Source organism: Atta cephalotes (genome assembly GCF_000143395.1).
Source record: "Atta cephalotes unplaced genomic scaffold scaffold00065, whole genome shotgun sequence".
In the NCBI taxonomy this organism is placed as follows: domain Eukaryota; kingdom Metazoa; phylum Arthropoda; class Insecta; order Hymenoptera; family Formicidae; genus Atta; species Atta cephalotes.
The window spans coordinates 805,566-825,600 of NW_012130129.1; the positions used below are offsets into that span (position 1 = coordinate 805,566).

Genomic DNA, 20,035 nt, shown 5'->3' on the forward strand with positions numbered 1-20,035 from the left:
AGTATATACTCCTACTATATATATATATATATATATATATATATATATATATATATATATACATATATATGTATATATATAACTATTATAATAAACATTCACATTTAAATAAGACTCTAAATATACGATTAGCATCAATTCTATGATTTTTCGATATAATACACGGTTATTCTTTACTATCCAAAATTTGATTTTTTACAACGTTTAGATAATTATATTTTATTGAAAACATTACAAAGAGTGCGATTTTTTTACATGTTGCTTTTTTCCTTTAAAATCAAGATAAAAGTCGGATTACTTTTCAAAAATTATACTTTTTTTCGTAGGTGGGACATGTATGTCCCGAAGTACGAAAGGGTGAATAGTATAATTTGTGGTCCCAAGAATAAATCCAACAAGTAAGGTGCCTATATAATCCTCTGCTGTGATGCATAAATTATATAAGACGATAAGATATACTTTATACTTTGGTATTAAAGAGGACTTAAATCAATCAATTTTGAAAAACGAAGTAAAAAATAAAGATTATAGAAAAGTTTGCAGTTAACATTATTTAAGTACATACATTTGAACTATTTATGCAAATTATATCTTACTACCTTATATAATTTAAGTACCCGGGAAAATGTTATATATATATATATATGGACATATTTTATATATAATTATATATAACTTTATATAATTATATATAATTATATATAATTACATATAAAATATTTTTTCCCGGCACTAACAACTGCGAAGTCGCATACTTTTTTTTAATTACATATAAAATATTTTGTTTTTTATAAAGTAAATATAATTAATTATTCAATATAAATTACATATGAAATGAACTTTTCGCAATTAAATCTCCAAGTAACTTATAATTACCAAGCGTTTTCATCCTCTCAGTCCCTCGGCTGTTTATCACTCTTGATTGCTTCTCTGAACACGTCAGTTGCTCTTTTCCTTCGTGATAGTATCTCATTGATGTCCTTTGAGTTCTTTAATTAAATCTTCCGTTACAGCCGCCTCACTCAAGATGAATACCAGTTTGAATTGACTCAATTGGAATGAACGTGTTTTGCTTTGGTGAGCTGTTTTCTTATAATTTTTTATGTTTTTGGAAATTTCTGATGAAACCTATCGAGTGAGCTTTGCACACTCGTGAGTTGACTTCACATTTTTACTTCTTTGTGGCTGCTCTGTGAAAGATTGGAAAGTATATTTCGTTAATAACTTTTTTCATCTATGTTACTGGCTGTATTGTCATTAGTAAAGCAGACAGAATTAAGTGTGACAGAATGAATAAGAGGAGGAAGAGGAAAAGAAAAAGAAGAACAAGAAAAAGAAGAGATGATCACCGATGGTGCAGCACCTTCTGAAAATTGAGGATTCCTTGTCAGTTTAATCTGACGATTCAGATTAATAGCATTTTCGAGTGCAACCGGTTTGAATCCGATTCAGTTTAGTTAACCCATGCTTGATTCAAAAATCATAATCTTGTCCAATCAGAAATTAAAATAAAGCATGTGGGACCAAAAACGTTATCGATCCAATTCGGATTAGATTAAAACTCACTGCACTCGAAAACACTGTTTCCGCATCGGTGATTACCTTGTTCATTTTCTCGTCAGCTATCGCAAGCGCTTTCTCATTTTCTCACAAATTTTTCTTCACAAACCTTCCCTTTTCATTCCTCACATGCGTTACTCGATCGTTCTCTTTTCGTTTTTTCGATTTGTAAGCCGTCTTTCTATTTCTCAATGACCATTGCGTATCTCTCCTTTTTCTGAGTTGCATCCCTTCGTTCGAATTTGATATTGTTGGTAAATTTCTTCTTAAGCTCATCATTGATCGCGTTATTATCTCCGATCTGCTCACCTCTGTTCTCTTTCTAGCTTTGCTTGTTTGTGATGATGTAGTATCATCTGTAAACACGCAGTATGATCGATTTATTTGAGATCCTGTAATATCATATGTTATCCGATACGTTTTATTTTCCCGGATGTTCTTCCTCAATCTTTTGTCCTTCAATGTAACAACCATTGATGCTTCACACATGCTTTGGCCGTTGTTGTCCACTATTGTGAATTTATCGCTGAAATTTTTGCTTTGTTCACCTGTTGCCAAATAAGCTTCTATCGCTTCATTTAATCGTTTCTCTATTTCTGCATTCTCCTCTTTAGCCTCAGTTTCTTCAATATTATCGAATTTCTCCAAAAACTCACGCATTTTTTTAATTCTTGCAACCCTTTCATTAATCGTTTTCTGCAGCTCACCTCGTCTTTCGATTTCTGTCATTAATCGTTGCTCTTCTTCTTTTATCTCTTCAATAGTTTTAAACTCACTATCTTGTGTTTGCAACATACTACTTGATGTCATTGTCACAGAATTGATTACTTGCAGATCTTGTGACTCGTCCACATGTAGTAACTCCACATGTGGTTGCTCTGTATGTGGTTCCGCATGTGGTTGTTCTGTATATGGCTGTTCCATATGTGATTGCTCTATACATGGTTCATCCATTTGTACCTCATTCATTTGTAGTTCTCTATTCCACACTATTGCTGCATGACCCACTGGAGCCAGTCTCCAATTAATTACTTCTTTCCTCTCTTCTTTTTCCTTACTGTCAATATGTGGATTTTCCTCGATTTCAAACGCTTCGTCCACTAATATCCCCGTTTCATGCTCTGAAATTTGGTCCCACTTTTTCGCGTCATCATCATAGGTTAAATTTCTATCGAGAAGTATGTTATCTTCCGTTTCTTCTATAGTAATTACTGGTATAATTCTCTTTTTAAATCCCATGTTGCCTTCCGGCATATCTTCGTATTCTTCGTCGATGTTTTTCATTGTAAAATCATCGTTTTCCACAGTAAGCATATCTTCGATTGGCCTCACTATTAACCTCTCTATTTGTGACATGTTGAGAGCCATCGTTAGAGTCCTCGCCATTTGATTCTTTTTAAACCCTCTTTATGAAATCGTCGATAAATCGAACTCGTTTCGATTTTCCCTGGATTTCTTGAATTCTTTAAATTTTTAGTCAAGTTTGTACGAATTTTACCGGTATTCGTCCGTTATCAGCTGATATGTTTTCATTCGTGAATAATACCGCCATGGTGGAAAAAGACAGGTGAGACAACTTGAAGAATGTAGGATTAAAACAAAATTTGATTGGCTAGCTGATTATTCTGAATTGCTATTATATGCATCTCTCTTCTGTCTATAATATACATACTGAACGAGCTTTTCCTATTCTAAATTATAGGAAACTGCGATTCGACGAAGAAAAAGAAAGCAAAGGAAAGCAGGTCGATTGCGAAAAAATTGGGCTGGATTTCAGGCTTTGGAAAATTATTTTGGGAGCTTTCCAGTAGAGACACAAATCGACACAAGAGTCATTCCGTCTTTGTTTCTTATTGATTATTGAACAAGGATAGAAGAATGACTCTTGTGTCAATTTGTATCTCTTGCTGGAAAACTTCCTTTATAGCACAATAGAAATCCTCTGTCAAGAGGTCGATTGTGTATCTCGAAGTGAGGTGAAAATTATAAAAGTGAGCAAATTCATTAAAGTATTCATAATTTAATTGGTCAATACATAGTAATCTTTGCTCACTTTTGTAATTTTTACCTCCTTTTAAAATCCACACTCGACTTCCAAATTAGCCATCAAAAAAGTCATCCATTTTCTAACCAAATCTTGCGAGTGAGAAAAGATATATTCTATCTCGCTCTGTAGCGTGAGGAAAAAAATGTGTTATCTTGCTCCGATTAATGCGAATGACTAGGAAATAGCGGACCAATCAAAAGTCAGAGTCTCCGGCTGTGTTCAAAATTTACTGCAAGTACTGAAAATCTACGTCACGTGCACTATAGATTTTCAGTGTTGGCAATAAATTTTGGAACACAGCCTCCGTCTAACAAAATAAAATGAAATATTACAATTAGAATTTCCGCAATAAAAATAAAATGTACATACATATGTAATTTATCACGTTATCATGGTACAATCAATACTTTGAATTTTCCCTACAAGCCGCTTTTCGAGCATACTTTTCAATTTTTTCGTCTCCCGAGTTTTCATCTTCTTAGATCTGTTCTTTATTCGTGCACTATCTGAAACTGACATACTGCAATACGATGCAATAAGTTGAAATGAAATAAGGCCTGTTCTTTTTAGCTGAATTTTTGCATCAATTCATCTTTCTTCCTTTTCTCTTCAGGAAGAAAGAAGAAGAAGAAAGATGAACTTAAGCCAAAAAGAATAGGCTTAAATATACCTCTGTTTTACTTTGACTTATTGCACTTGAATGCATCAATTCATCTTTTTAGATAGTGCAGAAATAAGACCTGTTCTTTTTGATTGAACTATTGCAGTTCATCTTTTTTCTTCTTTTCTCCAATTCATTTTTTTCTTTTTCTCTCCAGCAGGAAAGAAGAGGTTGAAAGATGAATTGGTGCAAAAGTTCAGCCAAAAAGAACAGACCTTTTTAATTCGTGAGTTGTGCATCCACGTGAATCCTGTGAGTAATTCTATTGCGAGTGTAATTTTTCTTGCTACCATTTATTTCGTTTATTCTTATAATGACGAAGAAAATGTTAAAGAGAAAGCAGAAGGAAGATGTGAAGAAAGAAGATGAACCGAAAAAAAAAGTGGCAGATGAACCAGCCGCTAAAAAGGTTTGCAAATAACCTATACTAAATTACTCAATATAATTAATATTGTAAAATACTAATTAATGAAAAAGAATTACATATAAAACATATCAATATTTTCTTTTTAGAAAACATGTTTAATCAAAATCAGTTAAGTTAATCAATAATTTAAAAAAAAAATAATTATTGTGACTGTTTTCTATAATCTTTACTGTTACTCTTTGTATACATTTGTTTAATGAAAAAGAAAATTGGAGTAATTTTTTTCTTGTAGGTGAAATGGATCAACAGGCAACGAGTGTTGATATTTGCTACTCGAGGTATCAATTATAGGCATCGACATCTCATGGAAGATTTAAAAAAACTGATGCCACACCATCGTCCAGAATGCAAGATGGAACGCACCAAGAACTTACAAGTAGTGAACGAGATGTGTGAAATGAAAAATTGTAACAAAGCTATCCTGTTTGAAGGTCGAATGAAGCGGGATCTTTACATGTGGTTCGCTAATATACCCACTGGTCCAAGTGCAAAATTTCTTATAGAAAACAGTAAATATACCAAATTAATAAATTTTTAATATATGGAGCCAACGTATATATTTATACATAATTTGTATAATTGTATATTAAACTTATTTGTAGTTTATACAATGGGAGAATTGAAAATGACAGGAAATTGTTTGAGAGGATCTCGGCCATTATTATCATTTGATGAAAATTTCACCACACATGCGCATTATTCTCTCTTGAAGGAATTACTGACACAGATTTTTGGTGTACCAAATCATCATCCTAAAAGTCAACCATTCTTTGATCATGTATACACATTCACTGTTCTAGACAACAGGATATGGTTCCGAAACTTCCAAATTTTAACAGAGGATGGTGCATTAACCGAAATTGGTCCAAGATTTGTTTTGAATCCAGTCAAGATATTTAGTGGAAGTTTCGGCAGTGATACTTTATGGGAAAATCCCAATTATATTTCCCCTGCCAAGGTAATAGAACAGTTTTATTTTATATTTGATAAATGCATTATGATCTGTTTTTTGCATTATTTATACAATATTTCTTATAATTTATAAAAAATTTTAGCTTCGTCAATCATTAGCAAAAAAGGCTGCTAATAAGTATATAAATAGAGTGGAACAGAAAATGGTACAACAGGCAAATAAACCTGACTTATCATATGCAGTTAATCCCATAGATGAAATATTTAAGGGTGACTTAGTGGAAAAAGCAATAGAAATGGAAGAAAAATTTGAGACGGATAAAAATGAAAATACAAAAAAGCTTGTGAAAAATAAAGTGAAAAAGATAAAAAAGAAACCTGTGGTAGCTAAAAAAGTTAAAAAAGCAAAATCTGTAAAATCAAAAGCTTCAAAAAAAGAAGAAGATAAAATGAATATTATTTTGTAATATCATTAACAAAATATATTTTTAATATGATAAATGAGAGATGTTTTCTCTTGTATGATGGAATTATTTAATATCTATCATTAAATAAAACTTTAACATAATGAGAATTTTTAAATAAATATAAAGAAAGAGGAAAGTGATAAAAAAATCTTCTAGTTCTTACATTATTTATATGACAATTTCATGAAAATTAATTAAATAATCTCATGTACATATATATATTTACATCTGTATAATGTTATTAAGTACATACATAACTAATTTTGAATTGCCTTTTCTTTGCAAGTATTGTGCCCGTAAATTATTCAAGTTAATAATAAAATAATTTAAAGCTATTAATACAAATGTTTTCAATCACAAACATATATATGTGTAATTTAAAAAAAATATTAATACAACACGATACAATATGTTATTAATATCGTTGAATATTTAGAATATGTTGAATCATACTGCTTTGTACTTCGTCATTAATATGTTATATTTATTAGTACACAAATTTATCAATCTAAAATACTTTAAATATATCTTAGAAACTTACAATTAGATATATATTTTAATTATATATTTATCTCGCACAAGCACTTGCTTAATACATTGTATTAAAATATCTAACAATATATATTTTGTACATCGAAGTATAAAGCCTCTTATTATCTAAGTGTGAACATTGGACATCTAATTATTTTATTTCAAACTTTTTGATTGGAAGGAATGAAACTTACGTGTAAAGTTTAGAAAATAGGTTTTTCATTTTGCAATTAGCAAAGGAACAATTCTTTTCATTAGTATAATAAATAAGCCATCTTTTATGTGTTAACAATTTCTTGAACTACAAACAATTGCACTTTATATAAATGCATTAAAATGCGTTTTTTTGTAAAAGATAATTGTACTTTATAGCTTTATTGACTTGCACTCGCTTTTTTTTATACGTACGCTTAAAATCTAAAAATATTATTACTCTTATTCCCTTATTATACAAGCAATATTCTTAAGACACAGAGTTTTCAATTTGTGCAATGGCACTTCAATGAAAGTTTAGAGAAAAGATAAAAATCTAACCTAGTCTTTATCTTTATTCATCAATTAAATATTTAGTACTGAGTAAAACATATATTCCATAAAATGAAAAAATTCTTATAAAATATAATATCATAATCTAACCTCTTTTTCAATGATTCTAATGAATATTGTAAAATATTCTGTAATACCTTAAAATCTGGCAGTTAAATCAAAAGTTAATGCTAAATACAAGATGGATTTTAAATCTCAAAGTGAGCAATTAATTGACACCACATTATTTTCTGTTTTATAATCATAATTCGTTCACATTATCAAATAGTAAGGCATTTGCAATTACGAATATTTTACATGTCAATTAAGATTACCAAATATCTCCAAATATTTTTTTGAGATACCAAAAAGCATAATAATTCAGAATATTCTGACATGATTTATCACAAAAGAAGACCTGTAGTCTTAAGAAATGAGTTCATTCTTAAATACTATGAGAAAAAAGAAATTGATATTATGAAATCACACACAATTAAACAAAAAGTATTTCACTTATTTATAATATATCTTTCTTATTTTAATATAAATCTCGTCATATATTAAAAATATATTATGAATGAATCATATTTTCATATAATTTAAATATTTCTTTTAGTTATTATAAAAATAATTTGAGACAAATTATTGTAAGGTTGTTTGCATAACAATATAAATATTGCACGCGTGAACGAAAGAGGAATGTACTCTTATTAATCTTATTAGTGATAAAATGCAAGAGTAAGTATTCTATCATATAAAAAAATATGTGTACAAAAATGTGTATAAAAAAGATGTCTAAAATATCGGATACTTATCCGTTTATTGGTGTCATTTCGTGAGATTGTTGTCCGTTTGCGTTACTGCTAGAGGCTCCGATTTGTGCTAATGCAGACTGACGCCACTTTCCATTTTCACCGTTTAAATTCTTATCCTCGCATACACATAAGAATAGTGTATCGATAACAGTCTAAATTATTATAAAAGATATCATTTAATAAAAATCATTCTCATATGAAATATGTTGGTATATGTGTATTTAACTTACTTCGTAAAGGGAAATTATACAATGAGCAATGAAAAACGAGAAAACGCAAATAACAAAAATCGGGATAGCGTAAAAATGTAACTCCGGGTTTTGTCTCATAAAAAGTAATGCAATGCTTCCGGTTGCAGCTGTAACGAAACACTTTCCCAAGAACAATATAAAATCGCCAAATCCATTGATCACTGCTATTTGAAGAGCATTACTAACAAGTGTTGCATAAGCCTTAAAGAAATTACAAAATATACAAAAAATTCATATCTTATTATATTAATAAAATGTGTATATTATTTTATTATAAAATATATTTATTTATTTATTTATTTATTTTTATTGTCTAGTCTCTATAAAGATAGATATAAAACTTTAAAACTGGAACATACTATTCTGGCTGCATTGCAAAAGTGGGTACCCTCTATAGCAACAACAGTGTATGCATTATGATTCATATAGCGAATGAATTTTTCCAAACAATAGAAACAGCAAATGCAGAATTTTAAACCACACTGAGCGCATGGAGATGTTTCTTTAGTTTTTTCGAATCTGTAAAATAAAAAAATGACACGTAATCAAGGATGTAATCAAAAACCAAAAAATCCTTGATAAAAAGTGATGAATATTTGGCTTTCTTTTACGAAAAAACTTACTTAGCATACAAATATGTTAAAATCAATCTAGGTAACTTAAACATAGTTATCAAAAGTGATCCACATGCTACAGAACCCATGTGATAGCAAACTAAATGTCCTATGGATGAACATACTGGAAATGAGCTGGCGTTTTTATCCCTAATGAGAGAAATTGGTTATTATTAAAGCATATCGAATATAAATATGTCTACATATATATTCTACACCAATTTGTTATAAATATTACCTGAAGTACCAGTGAGCAACAGAACCTGATATTACCATGCCTTGACATCCAATAATAAATTCCGATGTCCATATCAATCCTATAAGATATACCCACCACATGTATTTCACCCAAGTCACATCAACATATTCCACGAGAGTAAAAGCTGAAATGTTAATAATTTAATTTATTTCATTTTCTTTATTAATTATAAGGCTATGTTCCAAAATTTACATTGCTAATGTTGAAAATCTATAATGTACATAACACAAATTGTAGACTGCACATGTTAGCACAGAGATATTACTGTCTCTTGATTTTCGCTGGAAATCAATTTTGAAACACAGCCAAGATATACATGTATACGCTTGCATTTTTTCACATACATATATATACATGTATGTGTGTGTATATATATATATATATATATATGTATGTATACACATACGTATACATATGAAACAATAAATTACTTTTGAAAGAATCAAGAAAAAAATCGATCTTCTTCTCTTCAATTAATGGAGCGTTTTCACCAACCGAGCTTAAGTTGACAGGATCAAATATAGTATTTTTATACATTTGTACTGATTTTGTTTCAGGATAATCTATAATAAAGCAGAAATAAGAAATTTACTTATGATCATAAAATAAGCTCGATTTTCAATTACATCTATTGTAAGATACTTACTTGCTGTTGCAAGACAAAGAATTACAAATATCCAAAAGGCAAAAAACAATATCAAAGATATAAATGTCAAGATTGGTTGGAAAAATAAGCCAGGCAATTCTCTTAAGCATTTTGCACTTTCTTTGAATAGTGCCGCCATAAAATTGATGCGTTTGCGTAATATACATGAAAGAAACAGTAAAATAACCTGTAAAATGATAAAATTAAAAAAAGAAATTCTATATTATTTATAATAAAGTTAATAAGTATATTTATAAATATTATATATGTACAGATAAATACATATCTGTATCTTTTTCATTATAGAATAACACTTACAGTGATAATAGTAGCAATAATGGAAAATGCGAGAAATGCTCTTTCATTTCTGACAGCTTCTTCAAGAAGTTGATTTGGATCAGTTTTGTCCAAGGTTTTCTTAATATCAACATATGTCATCCACAAAAGAATTGTACCCACTGTAATAAAAATGCCCTTATTACTTTTTTGTAATAAAATCTGCTTAATATATCAAATATAAGATAAGTTTTGAGATTTATTATCTATAATAATTTGTATAGACATATACATAAGTAATTTAAAAAAAGATAAAAACACAAATATAACATTTATGAACTATTTTTTATATCAATTTTATATTCTACAACTAATTCTTTAAAATATAGACACAGATATATTCATAGCATCTATATATATTTTCAAAACTAAAAAATAGTAAAATAAAAAATGTTATATCCTTTTATTAGTCAAAGCTATTTTCTAAATTCTTTGAAATGAGCTCTCACTCTAAGGAGTGCAAATTAAGCTATGAAAAAAATGGGAAATTTTTAATCTTTAAGAGCAAGATTTTATTTTCAGAGTGAGATTCACTAAAAGTTTTAAAAAGATAAGTATTAAATTTTCTAAGTACTACATGTGCATTTTCAAATTCAAATAGCTAATAGCTCAATTTATTTCTTTGTTTATTTAACCAACAATCATTGATCAACAATAGATATACAATATTTAAACAATTATTACAATTTCATAAAAATATTATCTTGAGAAATCTTTCTTGTTTTTATTTTAATAATAATTCCTTTCTGCAAAAAATGCACATACACTTATTGATATATATTTATTTATTGTCTGCAAACATTGTTCATTTATAAGCTAATTTGTGACATGTATGTATACATTTATTGAAAAGCTAGATTTCCTTGTAAGTTTATAATTTTCCAAAATGCAACTTACCTGTGGAAGCAATGCTTACAAGTACGATTATAATCCATGTTACAACACTTGCCAATAAATGAAAAATAGCTATTGTAAAGAGTGATAAAACTGAAACAAAAAGATTAGTTAAGTACAATCTATATACAGCTTCTACACTATGTTATTATGCAATAGTATACTAAATTCTTACCACAGGCAACAAAAGATAATGCCAGAATTTGCTTCCAGGTTTTACATAAGTCTCCCAAAACCTGTTCAATAACATCCCACGAATTGATTAAACCATATAAATTTGAGATTATTGTTTCGCTCACTTCCTTCACTGCCTTAGGGATACATCGATTTAAAACAGGTATACTTGGGTAAACCGGTCGTTCAGGGCAAGATCCGTTCTTGAATATACTACTCTCGCTGTTGCACGCACTGAAATCACCGCCCGGTCTATCGTGGCACAACTGTGATCCTGTCTCTTTGTAAAATTTACAGATATCTTCCATTGTCCGCAAAATTCTGTCGGGACATTTCTTTACACAAATCTTCAATGACTGCGTGACATTATTTATATCCAGGAAAAATAAGTATCTGGAATATAACATATTTATTTGAAGTATTGTTACAGGAATGAATACTCAATTGGCTCAATTAGGAAGAAATATATGTGACTAACGGTTTGTCGCTGGTATCTTGTCCAGAAAGTTCCATGCTGCCAAACTGTGGATTATTCTTCATGCCACACGTGTTCCCAAAACTGTCGTATCCATTTATGAGTCGCAAAGGATTGCCATAAACTATTGCAAAGGCAGCAATTAAGATCTGTAAACAAATAAATTGTTATATTATGATAAACTTTAAGTTTATTTATAAAAACTAAAATGAAAAAATATCTTTTGCAATAAATTATGAGAATGCTGTCAAAGTTTATATATATATATATATATATATATATATGTATACATATGTGTGTCAGTATAATTGTTATGTCATCATAAGTCTCATCACTACTAATTGTAAGTTAATTATTGTCAATCTTAATAGCAAGTCATAGATTCCTATATATGTATATAACCTGTATAATATATATATGTATAATATATATGTATAATAATTATACAATAAGCAAATTTTGCTTAATTTTAGTTATTAATCTATCGTTGCATCTTACTGACAAACTTTGCTATATCCCTACTAGCACTCTGCAACAACCTGTTCTTTGTCGCTATACTAAAACTTGCTATCTCATTTTTGAAACTTGAAATTTAATTTTCTTTTCAAATACAATAAATGTACATTAGTTTACGTTAAATACAAAGAACATATACACATATATGTCATAGATTTTATATTAAATCTGTTGCTTCCCTACCAATCAGAGTTAAAAACCTGTTTTAAACAGTTTAAAACATGCTTTATTGATGTTTTAAATGTTTTTTTATGATACTGTTTAAAGCATATTTGAAGCATTAAAAACATATTTAAGAAGAAACACAGTTTTATTCTTAAAAAAACATTAGTTTTTATCAATCCTGCTACCAATAAAATTTCTAACAGACACTTTGTAGAAACTATATTCTTGAAGAATCAGCGGCAATTCAGATACCTTGAAATATATTTCGAAATATGTCAAAATATTGTTGCAAATGTGTCTGTTATGTAAAAAAAGGAAATTAATGCATGACATCAGATATACACAGCGTCAACTATGTATAAACATACCATAAGAAACCAGAACGCTATGAAGAAGCACAGCCAAAAAACATCCGTGCATCCCCGTACTCGTGTCGGCTCGGTGCGTTCCTCATTCTTGCTACCGGCGCAGCAAGACATTTTCATCGATATCACTGCACCGTTGCACAAGATTGATAAGACACTTGTTCCAGCAGAGTCGTTATTGTTGCCGCCGCGCGTCCCTTTTGATTCACAGTATTGGGAGTACAACTACGTTCAGTGTCGTAGGAATGATAATAAACGAGATTCTCAATTGCGACGGTGTTGTCCATTAACAAACGTTCTATTTGATTTCACTCGTCGTAATTTAAATTCGTTTTTATTGATTTTTACCAATATATATCACTTTAATATACTCTTTATCTTTTTCTAATTGTCGTTGTCGCAAATTCACGTAGAGATCATTTTATAAAGTCAGTCGGAAATTTCGAAGTTCACATAATTTTTTATACCGGGCGTCACAATCATCGTAGACGGTCCTGTGATCCGCGTTCGGACGTAATATCGTCGTTTCCACGGCAACGAACACGTACATCACATGGGGTCCATGGAGATTATCGGGGACATCGGGGAGTCGATGCTACGAGTGCTTTGAAATATTCTTTGATAAGCCAATTTTTAATATTCTTTTTTCCGATTGGTCAATCAAAGCATTTACAATGAGACCACACCCATAGCCACGCATACACAATGGCTGCGTTCGCTTTGGCGCTTATAGCACTTGTAAGCAAGTGTCCATGACGGTGATCAAAGTCTAGATACAAATGCTTTGAAGCATTTGATGGACCAATTAGAAGAAAGAATTTTACAAACTGATCAATTAAAAAACGCTTCAAAGAGTGTGTAGCATCACGTTGATCGTACGTGCCCTAAGTATTTTAAGCTTTAAGTCGTAAGAAATTGATCAACTACTGTCGAAGGAAGAATAAGTGATTGTGATTTGTCCATTCCTTAACTTAAGACTTAAGACTTAAAAATCTATTGTAGATTCGAGCCACAGTATAAGCAGTAGAAATACTCAAAAAATGTACTGTTCGCGTAGCGAACGGTATGGCTGTGCAGCTTTTGTTTAGGACCGAATCCAATGAAATGCAAGATGGCAAGAACGTATATATTACACAGATCCTGTGTGAGCAGATATCCGTGGCAAAAGAAGACAATTTAAGAGCTGCGCCAAATATTTCTAAAAAATGTAATAAAAAAAAGAAAAATTATGTTATGTGCAGTATTAAATAATGCAATGTAATAATAGTAAAAATTCACAATGCACTTTTTTTCGTTATCCCAAAGATATCGTAAGGTAAATTTTTTTACAAAAAGTAAGGAGTTTATGCTAGGTTAACTTAATTAAACATAATCAAATGTAATTTTGTGAAAAAAGATAATATTTATACATTGATATTTTTACATTGACTATGTTTACACGGCATTTTTAATTATTTTTTAGAGCAAAGCAATGGACTATCGCATGGCATTATATCCTCTTTCAGTCCTGGATTTTTCAAATGTTAACATGGCGGATGTTCATGTGACTGCAACGCAGAGATCCAAAGTGCCGACACAGAGTGTCCCTACTGATTATACTGTGATTCGAGCTAAGGAAATCGAAATTCTCTTTTTCATGGAATGGGAAGAAAAGAAAGATTCTGATTAGTTGATTCGCTTATGCATTGGCCTAGTTTACATCGTGCACTTGATACAGGGCAGAGAGAAACCTTCTTGTGGTGTCAAACTTGAACGCTCATGTCGCTCATGCGCCTGAAAGGCAATCCGTTTATTACGTGTCACATATCAACAATGTTATAAGATTATATTGCAAGGTTGAGTCGCGCATATTACCAACGGCATGTTGTGAAAACAGTTTTTTTGACGGCTTGAGGCAAAACAAATATTTAATCGTCAAATATCAATTGTGAGTATCGCTAGTGACAGTCTTGCCCTTCGTCGCCTTTATCCTCGAGAAGCGCCAGAGTAACGATCAGAACATAACCTTAACGTTTCATTTGAGATACAATTGCCGATCACGAAATACCAGGAATTCCGCGAGAAGAAGTTAAATCGACAACATGAAAATTTTTTCTGACTCAGATTCAGATTCAGAATGTATATTTTATTATTCTCAATCTTTAACTTCTAAATTTTATCTTCTAATCATCTTTAAAAATTATATTTGTGAATACTTGCATTTCATTGATTAACTACAAATAATGCATGAATAAATTGTTGATAATTATCCTTTTTTTGTTTTAAAGAAAAAAATTCTTGTAAGAAGAATTGATTTGTATTTATAACAAAATTTGTTGAGATATTGAATGTAGCAATCCAATTATAATGTATTGATTTCAGGGATGGAGGAGAATGGAGGTAAAAGAATGAGGGGCAGAGCTCGTGGCCGAGGTCGTGGACGTACCCGAGGGGGTCGGGCTTCCAGAGGAAGATCCAAGAAGCAAGTTAAGGTAAATCAGTTTTAGATCAAAAGTGTTATGTTAAAAAATCAGTACAAATATTTTTGTCAATTATTCCTCAATATAATATTTACATAAAATGATAGAGACTTATACAATTATTTATATAAAACTAACTTTAATAAATTATACAATCCACTTTTTGAAATCTATATTTATATATAATACTATTATATAATTTTATATATAATTCAGTTACTTACATTATACTGAATTAGTACTAAAAGCTCTTATATAAAAGTAGCAAAGTTTAATGTAATAATATATAAATATTTAAGCAATTAATACTTAATAATGATATTGTCACATTATTTAATACAATATATGTATTATTTTATTATCATAATTGATTATATCATTGCATTTTCTTAGATATTGTATTAGGTGTGGGAAAAAGTTCGTGGCGTTTTTTTAATGCCATGGGCATTAAAAAAACTAACGGGAAAAATGCCACGAACTTTTTTCCCATAATATATAAGGCAAATTTTTATGCGTATTAATCTAAACTATAAATGTAAAATAATGTTTTAATAATTTTAATTTAATATAAAATATTTATGCATTGAATTGCTTGTAGGTTATAGAAAGCGATGAAGAAGAGACTCCGCAACAAACGGAGGATACTTCTACAGAAACAGCTGGTGGGGAGCAGAATGAACATGAACCTCCCGTGACTCAGCAACCTTCTCTCGAGCAACAGTTCGACTTGGAGGCTGATATATCACAGCTAGAAGCACCGACTTTCACGACCATCAATCGTGGACCACCTGAGCCGATGCTGCGTTTGAGATGGGACCATCGGGTGAATCTTATAGGAGAGAAAGTATTGAATCCTATGATACATTGCTGTGACAAATGTTTGAAACCTATTCTCATCTATGGTCGTATGGTACGTTTTGTTATTAGTTTTGTTATTAGAATGGACCAAATTCATTTCTTGTATCAAATCTTATTGAGTTTGATGCATGTGTCATCCCTTATACTCCTTCACTCACAATCTTCAAAGCGAAACATATAAGCTGAAAGTTTTCTTTTTTAATTGACCTTTGATTCCAGCGGAGTCAAATTAATCAGTAAAATGTCAACTTATTTTTAAGTATTGCATACACTTAATTAAACTTGTCTTTTTAATTAGAGGGATATGTAATGTAGCAAATAGTGCTCCTTAATCTAAATCTCCGTTGAGGTTCTAACTCGTAGATAGAGCATAGCTTAAATGCAGGAAAAATGTTGTGTATGTGTTAGGATGGGATTGAACCTGGATCCACAGATTGTTAGTTCATAGACCGAACGTCGAATCACCCGATGCTTCAGCAGAAGTTGAGATTCGCGATTAAATTCGAAATCCATCGATTATGAATCGATCATTCTCACGTGCATCTTTCTAATTTTTGGCTTTAACTTTTGCTCCTAATGTATTTAATATATTTTTTAGATACCTTGCAAACATGTTTTCTGCCTATCTTGTGCCAAGAGAGAAGATAAAGTCTGCCCTCGTTGTATGGAGAAAGTATCTAGAGTGGAGCAAACTGGCCTGGGTACTGTATTCATGTGTACACATGGTGGAACAAGATATGGAAATGCTGGTTGTAGAAGAACATACTTGAGCCAACGAGATCTACAGGTAAATGAAAATATTGATAAAATTGTATATTATAAATACACAAGAAAATTTTCGTATGATTAATAATTAATGATGTAGTAAAATTTAATCTTTCAAGTTGGTATTTATAATCTTTATTTCATCTTTATTTCATGACTGTCTTAAGTAACATCTTAAGTCTTTAACACTAGAAGTACTGAGTCATTGACTGTTTTTATTTTTTTAGATTAATATTATATTTCTTGCGTAAAAGATAGGATTCTGAATTTTTTAATTTTTCAATAATTATTCTTACATTAATGAAGTATTTTTTATCTCTTTATTTTTATAGTAATTTATTTTGGTCTTTTTAATGATTAAAAAAATTTGGTACTTTTATTACTTCTGTTAAGATACTAATACAGTTCTACGGATGATATTACAGTCTAATCTTGTACTTTAAAATTGTTTTGAATATAATATTGAAATCAATCGTTGTATGTACAATTGTTTTATTAAATGAAATCTTAAGATTACATAGAATCAAGCTTAAAACAATCTGGAATATATTATAACATCTATAAATACCACTCTATGATTGGTTTGTGATATTTTAAGATTATTAAATTTAGACACTTAAATATAAGAAATGGCTATGAATATCGACCTAAAAATATTATTAGATTATCCAGATGCGTTGACATAAATTTAACACTTTTTCTAATTTATTATATTTAAGGCTCACATTAATCATCGGCATATTTCGGCGCCACCTCAACCAGTTCAAGGAATGCAGGTTGATCCTCCGCAATATATACACACTAAACCAGAGATGGAGTCACAACTAACGAAGGTGTCTTCCGTACAGATGCAAAACACGCGGCTTAAATCTGTGCAGTCTCACATGGTTCAACCGATCATGGGTAACGATCCTCGTGTGAACTCACTGGTAAATCAACAACCAACATTGGAACAACATCGACAACATAGGCAGCAACAACAACAGCAACAGCAGCAGCAAGCGATGATGTCGATGCAGAGTTATGCGCAGAATACCGCACCGCCACCACCGCCTCCAAATAATGCTCCTATGCGAACCAATCTTATCACAGTTCCGATCCAAGATACAACGTCTCTAGCTACGCATGATCTTCACGCGCAACAGAGTCATCATTATTATCCGGCGCCACCACCACCGCCTCCGCCGCCACCACCGACAGTCAATTACGGCGGTTATAATGTGCCACCGCCGGTGTCGCAGCCGACACAACAATACTATTCACAGCCGCAACATCCCACTCAGGTGTCCTATGTGCCGCCGCCGCCACCACCGCAGCAGCAGCAACAGTACGTATCGTCGGCACCGACCTCCATACGGCCATCCCCTACTGGTTATATACAGGAACCTCAATACGGTCCACCATCTCAGCAACAACCGCCACCACCACCACAATCACAATGGTCGCAACATCAACAGCAGTTTTATAGATAAGAAAGACGAATGTTGTAATTAATTAGTGGTAGAGTAGTCGATGTGAGTTTGAGTCTATCTTTATATATATTTCTAAGTGGAGAAAATTTCTAAGTGGAAAAAAACATTTTCTCAATTTAAATAAGAAACAAATTGTAAAAATATACCCAAGATTATTCGGTTTGAATTTAATGTTCCTATATTTCTCTGAAGGGATCTGATAACCCCAATAAAATGAAAAAAGAAAAATGTTATATTGATTATCATATACAGCTTATTGGGGCTTTATTTATTAAATCCCTTGAAGAAAAATTTGGGGACATTACATAAATGTATATAATTTCCCAATATAATATACAATGATCTACATAACGGTGAATATATTGAATTATAGAAATGACATCCTATCTACTATTGCGCGGATACGTATATATGTCTGTATATACACAAGCGCATCATTTTTTATATTTCAATATTTATATCGTTATTGTATGAATGAGTCTACATTATAAATGTATATCGAATTAAAATGTTTCTTATCATATAGAGCGTATATTGTATAAGCGTTTAAATTTGAAGCTATAATGATTGTTATATATTTTATATTATTTAAAAAGTACAAAATTTTAAGAATTCACAATTTTTCGGAATCCAATCTATTATATTGTATATATATATAAATGATGTAGCTGCATCAGATGCTTATATGATATGTGTTCTATATTATTTTTTATATATTATACAATTATCAATATTTTATACCTGATAAGCGACATTGTTTTAATTTTTACAATAAAATTGATTTAGTTATTATATGTTCGTCAAGATTTCTCGATATTTTTCTCTGATAAAAATAGAAGCATCAATATTATGTTCTATTGAAACATGGCGTTCCGTTATAAAGAATTGAAAAACATCTATTATTTTAAGAAAGTTATCAAAAAAAGTTTATATATAATATACTTGTATATATTTGATACAAGACATTATAATAATGAGATTATATCCCTTGATAAAAGATTTATGAATTTTTAATTATTCTAGTATTTGAAATATATTTACAAATTATTAAGGATTTCCTGAATCTCCTACTCTGACTCTTTTCCTTTCGTCCATATTGATTTTAAAATGTATTGGTAATGAAGTAAATACAGATATTTTGTCGGTAGAATTTAATATTGTACAGATTGTAACGATTGTAATTTATGTACAAAATTGATACACATATACATATATATATATATATATGTATATATGTATATATATATATATGTGTATGTGTGTGTATATAACATGTACATATGCATGTAATAATTACATTAGATTCTTAAAACAGGCTTCTTCAACAAATACATCATTCACACTCAAACGAATTTTGGCCTTCCATTTTTCAGACATAGTGTAATAAATATCATTTGACTAAATACTTAATAAAAGCACTTAAAAGATTTGTCAATATCATTGCATTAAATAGATGGCCAAAATTGCTCAGAACATAATTACATACTTCCAAAATTTTATTCTCACCATACATAAAAATAGCTCTTGATATCATTCCATTATATGTATAATGATTATACATAGCGATATGTAATCGCTATGTATAATCATTTCCTCTTTTTAATATCTTGTTCCCTTTACGTTTTACATCAATCTTTATTATATTTACAAATTCGTCTGTATTATCGTGAAATTTTATATACAAGATATATACCTCATTATAATTATTATTAAAACTATCTTCCATTTCCACGCAATACCGTTTATGTATATACGAATGTATATAATAAATGAACGAAAAATGTTAATACATTTTACAACATTAAATACGCATTTACATAAAATTAACGATCCTGTACAAA

General features: G+C 30.3%; 4 protein-coding genes across 4 annotated transcripts; 2 read left to right on the forward strand and 2 right to left on the reverse strand.

Annotated features, from left to right (window-relative positions):
- Nucleotides 1-1,647: 1,647 nt before the first annotated feature.
- LOC105623856 lies at nt 1,648-2,946 on the reverse strand. The gene has a single exon (XM_012205229.1). The coding sequence runs from the start codon at nt 2,944-2,946 to the stop codon at nt 1,648-1,650; it is 1,299 nt and encodes a 432-aa protein (XP_012060619.1).
- Nucleotides 2,947-4,581: 1,635 nt separating this feature from the next.
- Nucleotides 4,582-6,986, forward strand: LOC105623857 (ribosome biogenesis protein BRX1 homolog). Its single transcript, XM_012205230.1, has 5 exons — nt 4,582-4,677; nt 4,928-5,204; nt 5,298-5,653; nt 5,751-5,990; nt 6,978-6,986. The coding sequence occupies exons 1-5, from the start codon at nt 4,582-4,584 to the stop codon at nt 6,984-6,986; spliced, it is 978 nt and encodes a 325-aa protein (XP_012060620.1).
- A 955-nt stretch (nt 6,987-7,941) lies between these two features.
- On the reverse strand, nt 7,942-12,754 carry LOC105623858 (CTL-like protein 1). Its single transcript, XM_012205231.1, has 12 exons — nt 12,644-12,754; nt 11,598-11,743; nt 11,121-11,512; nt 10,949-11,038; nt 10,034-10,173; nt 9,716-9,902; nt 9,501-9,632; nt 9,049-9,193; nt 8,820-8,960; nt 8,556-8,715; nt 8,176-8,397; nt 7,942-8,097 (listed from the first exon to the last, which is right to left on the reverse strand). The coding sequence occupies exons 1-12, from the start codon at nt 12,752-12,754 to the stop codon at nt 7,942-7,944; spliced, it is 2,022 nt and encodes a 673-aa protein (XP_012060621.1).
- Nucleotides 12,755-14,721: 1,967 nt separating this feature from the next.
- LOC105623845 (E3 ubiquitin-protein ligase Hakai-like) lies at nt 14,722-18,194 on the forward strand. The gene is made up of 5 exons (XM_012205219.1): nt 14,722-14,758; nt 15,002-15,111; nt 15,698-16,009; nt 16,556-16,744; nt 17,442-18,194. Exons 1-5 carry the CDS (start codon nt 14,722-14,724, stop codon nt 18,192-18,194), a joined length of 1,401 nt encoding a protein of 466 aa, XP_012060609.1.
- The last annotated feature ends 1,841 nt before the right edge of the window (nt 18,195-20,035 follow it).

Bases quoted from the DNA above. Each gene is read 5' to 3' on its own strand.
- LOC105623845 (XM_012205219.1), top strand. From the start codon at position 14,722: ATGAAAATTTTTTCTGACTCAGATTCAGATTCAGAAT. The intron at 15,112-15,697 runs GTAAATCAGTTT...AATTGCTTGTAG, and splicing joins GATCCAAGAAGCAAGTTAAG to GTTATAGAAAGCGATGAAGA. The intron at 16,010-16,555 runs GTACGTTTTGTT...TATATTTTTTAG, and splicing joins TTCTCATCTATGGTCGTATG to ATACCTTGCAAACATGTTTT.
- LOC105623857 (XM_012205230.1), top strand. From the start codon at position 4,582: ATGACGAAGAAAATGTTAAAGAGAAAGCAGAAGGAAGATGTGAAGAAA. The intron at 5,205-5,297 runs GTAAATATACCA...ACTTATTTGTAG, and splicing joins AAAATTTCTTATAGAAAACA to TTTATACAATGGGAGAATTG. The intron at 5,654-5,750 runs GTAATAGAACAG...AAAAAATTTTAG, and splicing joins ATTATATTTCCCCTGCCAAG to CTTCGTCAATCATTAGCAAA.
- LOC105623858 (XM_012205231.1), bottom strand. From the start codon at position 12,754: ATGTCTTGCTGCGCCGGTAGCAAGAATGAGGAACGCACCGAGCCGACA. The intron at 11,039-11,120 runs GTAAGAATTTAG...TTTTTGTTTCAG, and splicing joins ATTATCTTTTGTTGCCTGTG to TTTTATCACTCTTTACAATA. The intron at 10,174-10,948 runs GTAAGTTGCATT...TTTTTATTACAG, and splicing joins TGTAAGCATTGCTTCCACAG to TGGGTACAATTCTTTTGTGG.
- LOC105623856 (XM_012205229.1), bottom strand. From the start codon at position 2,946: ATGGCGAGGACTCTAACGATGGCTCTCAACATGTCACAAATAGAGAGG.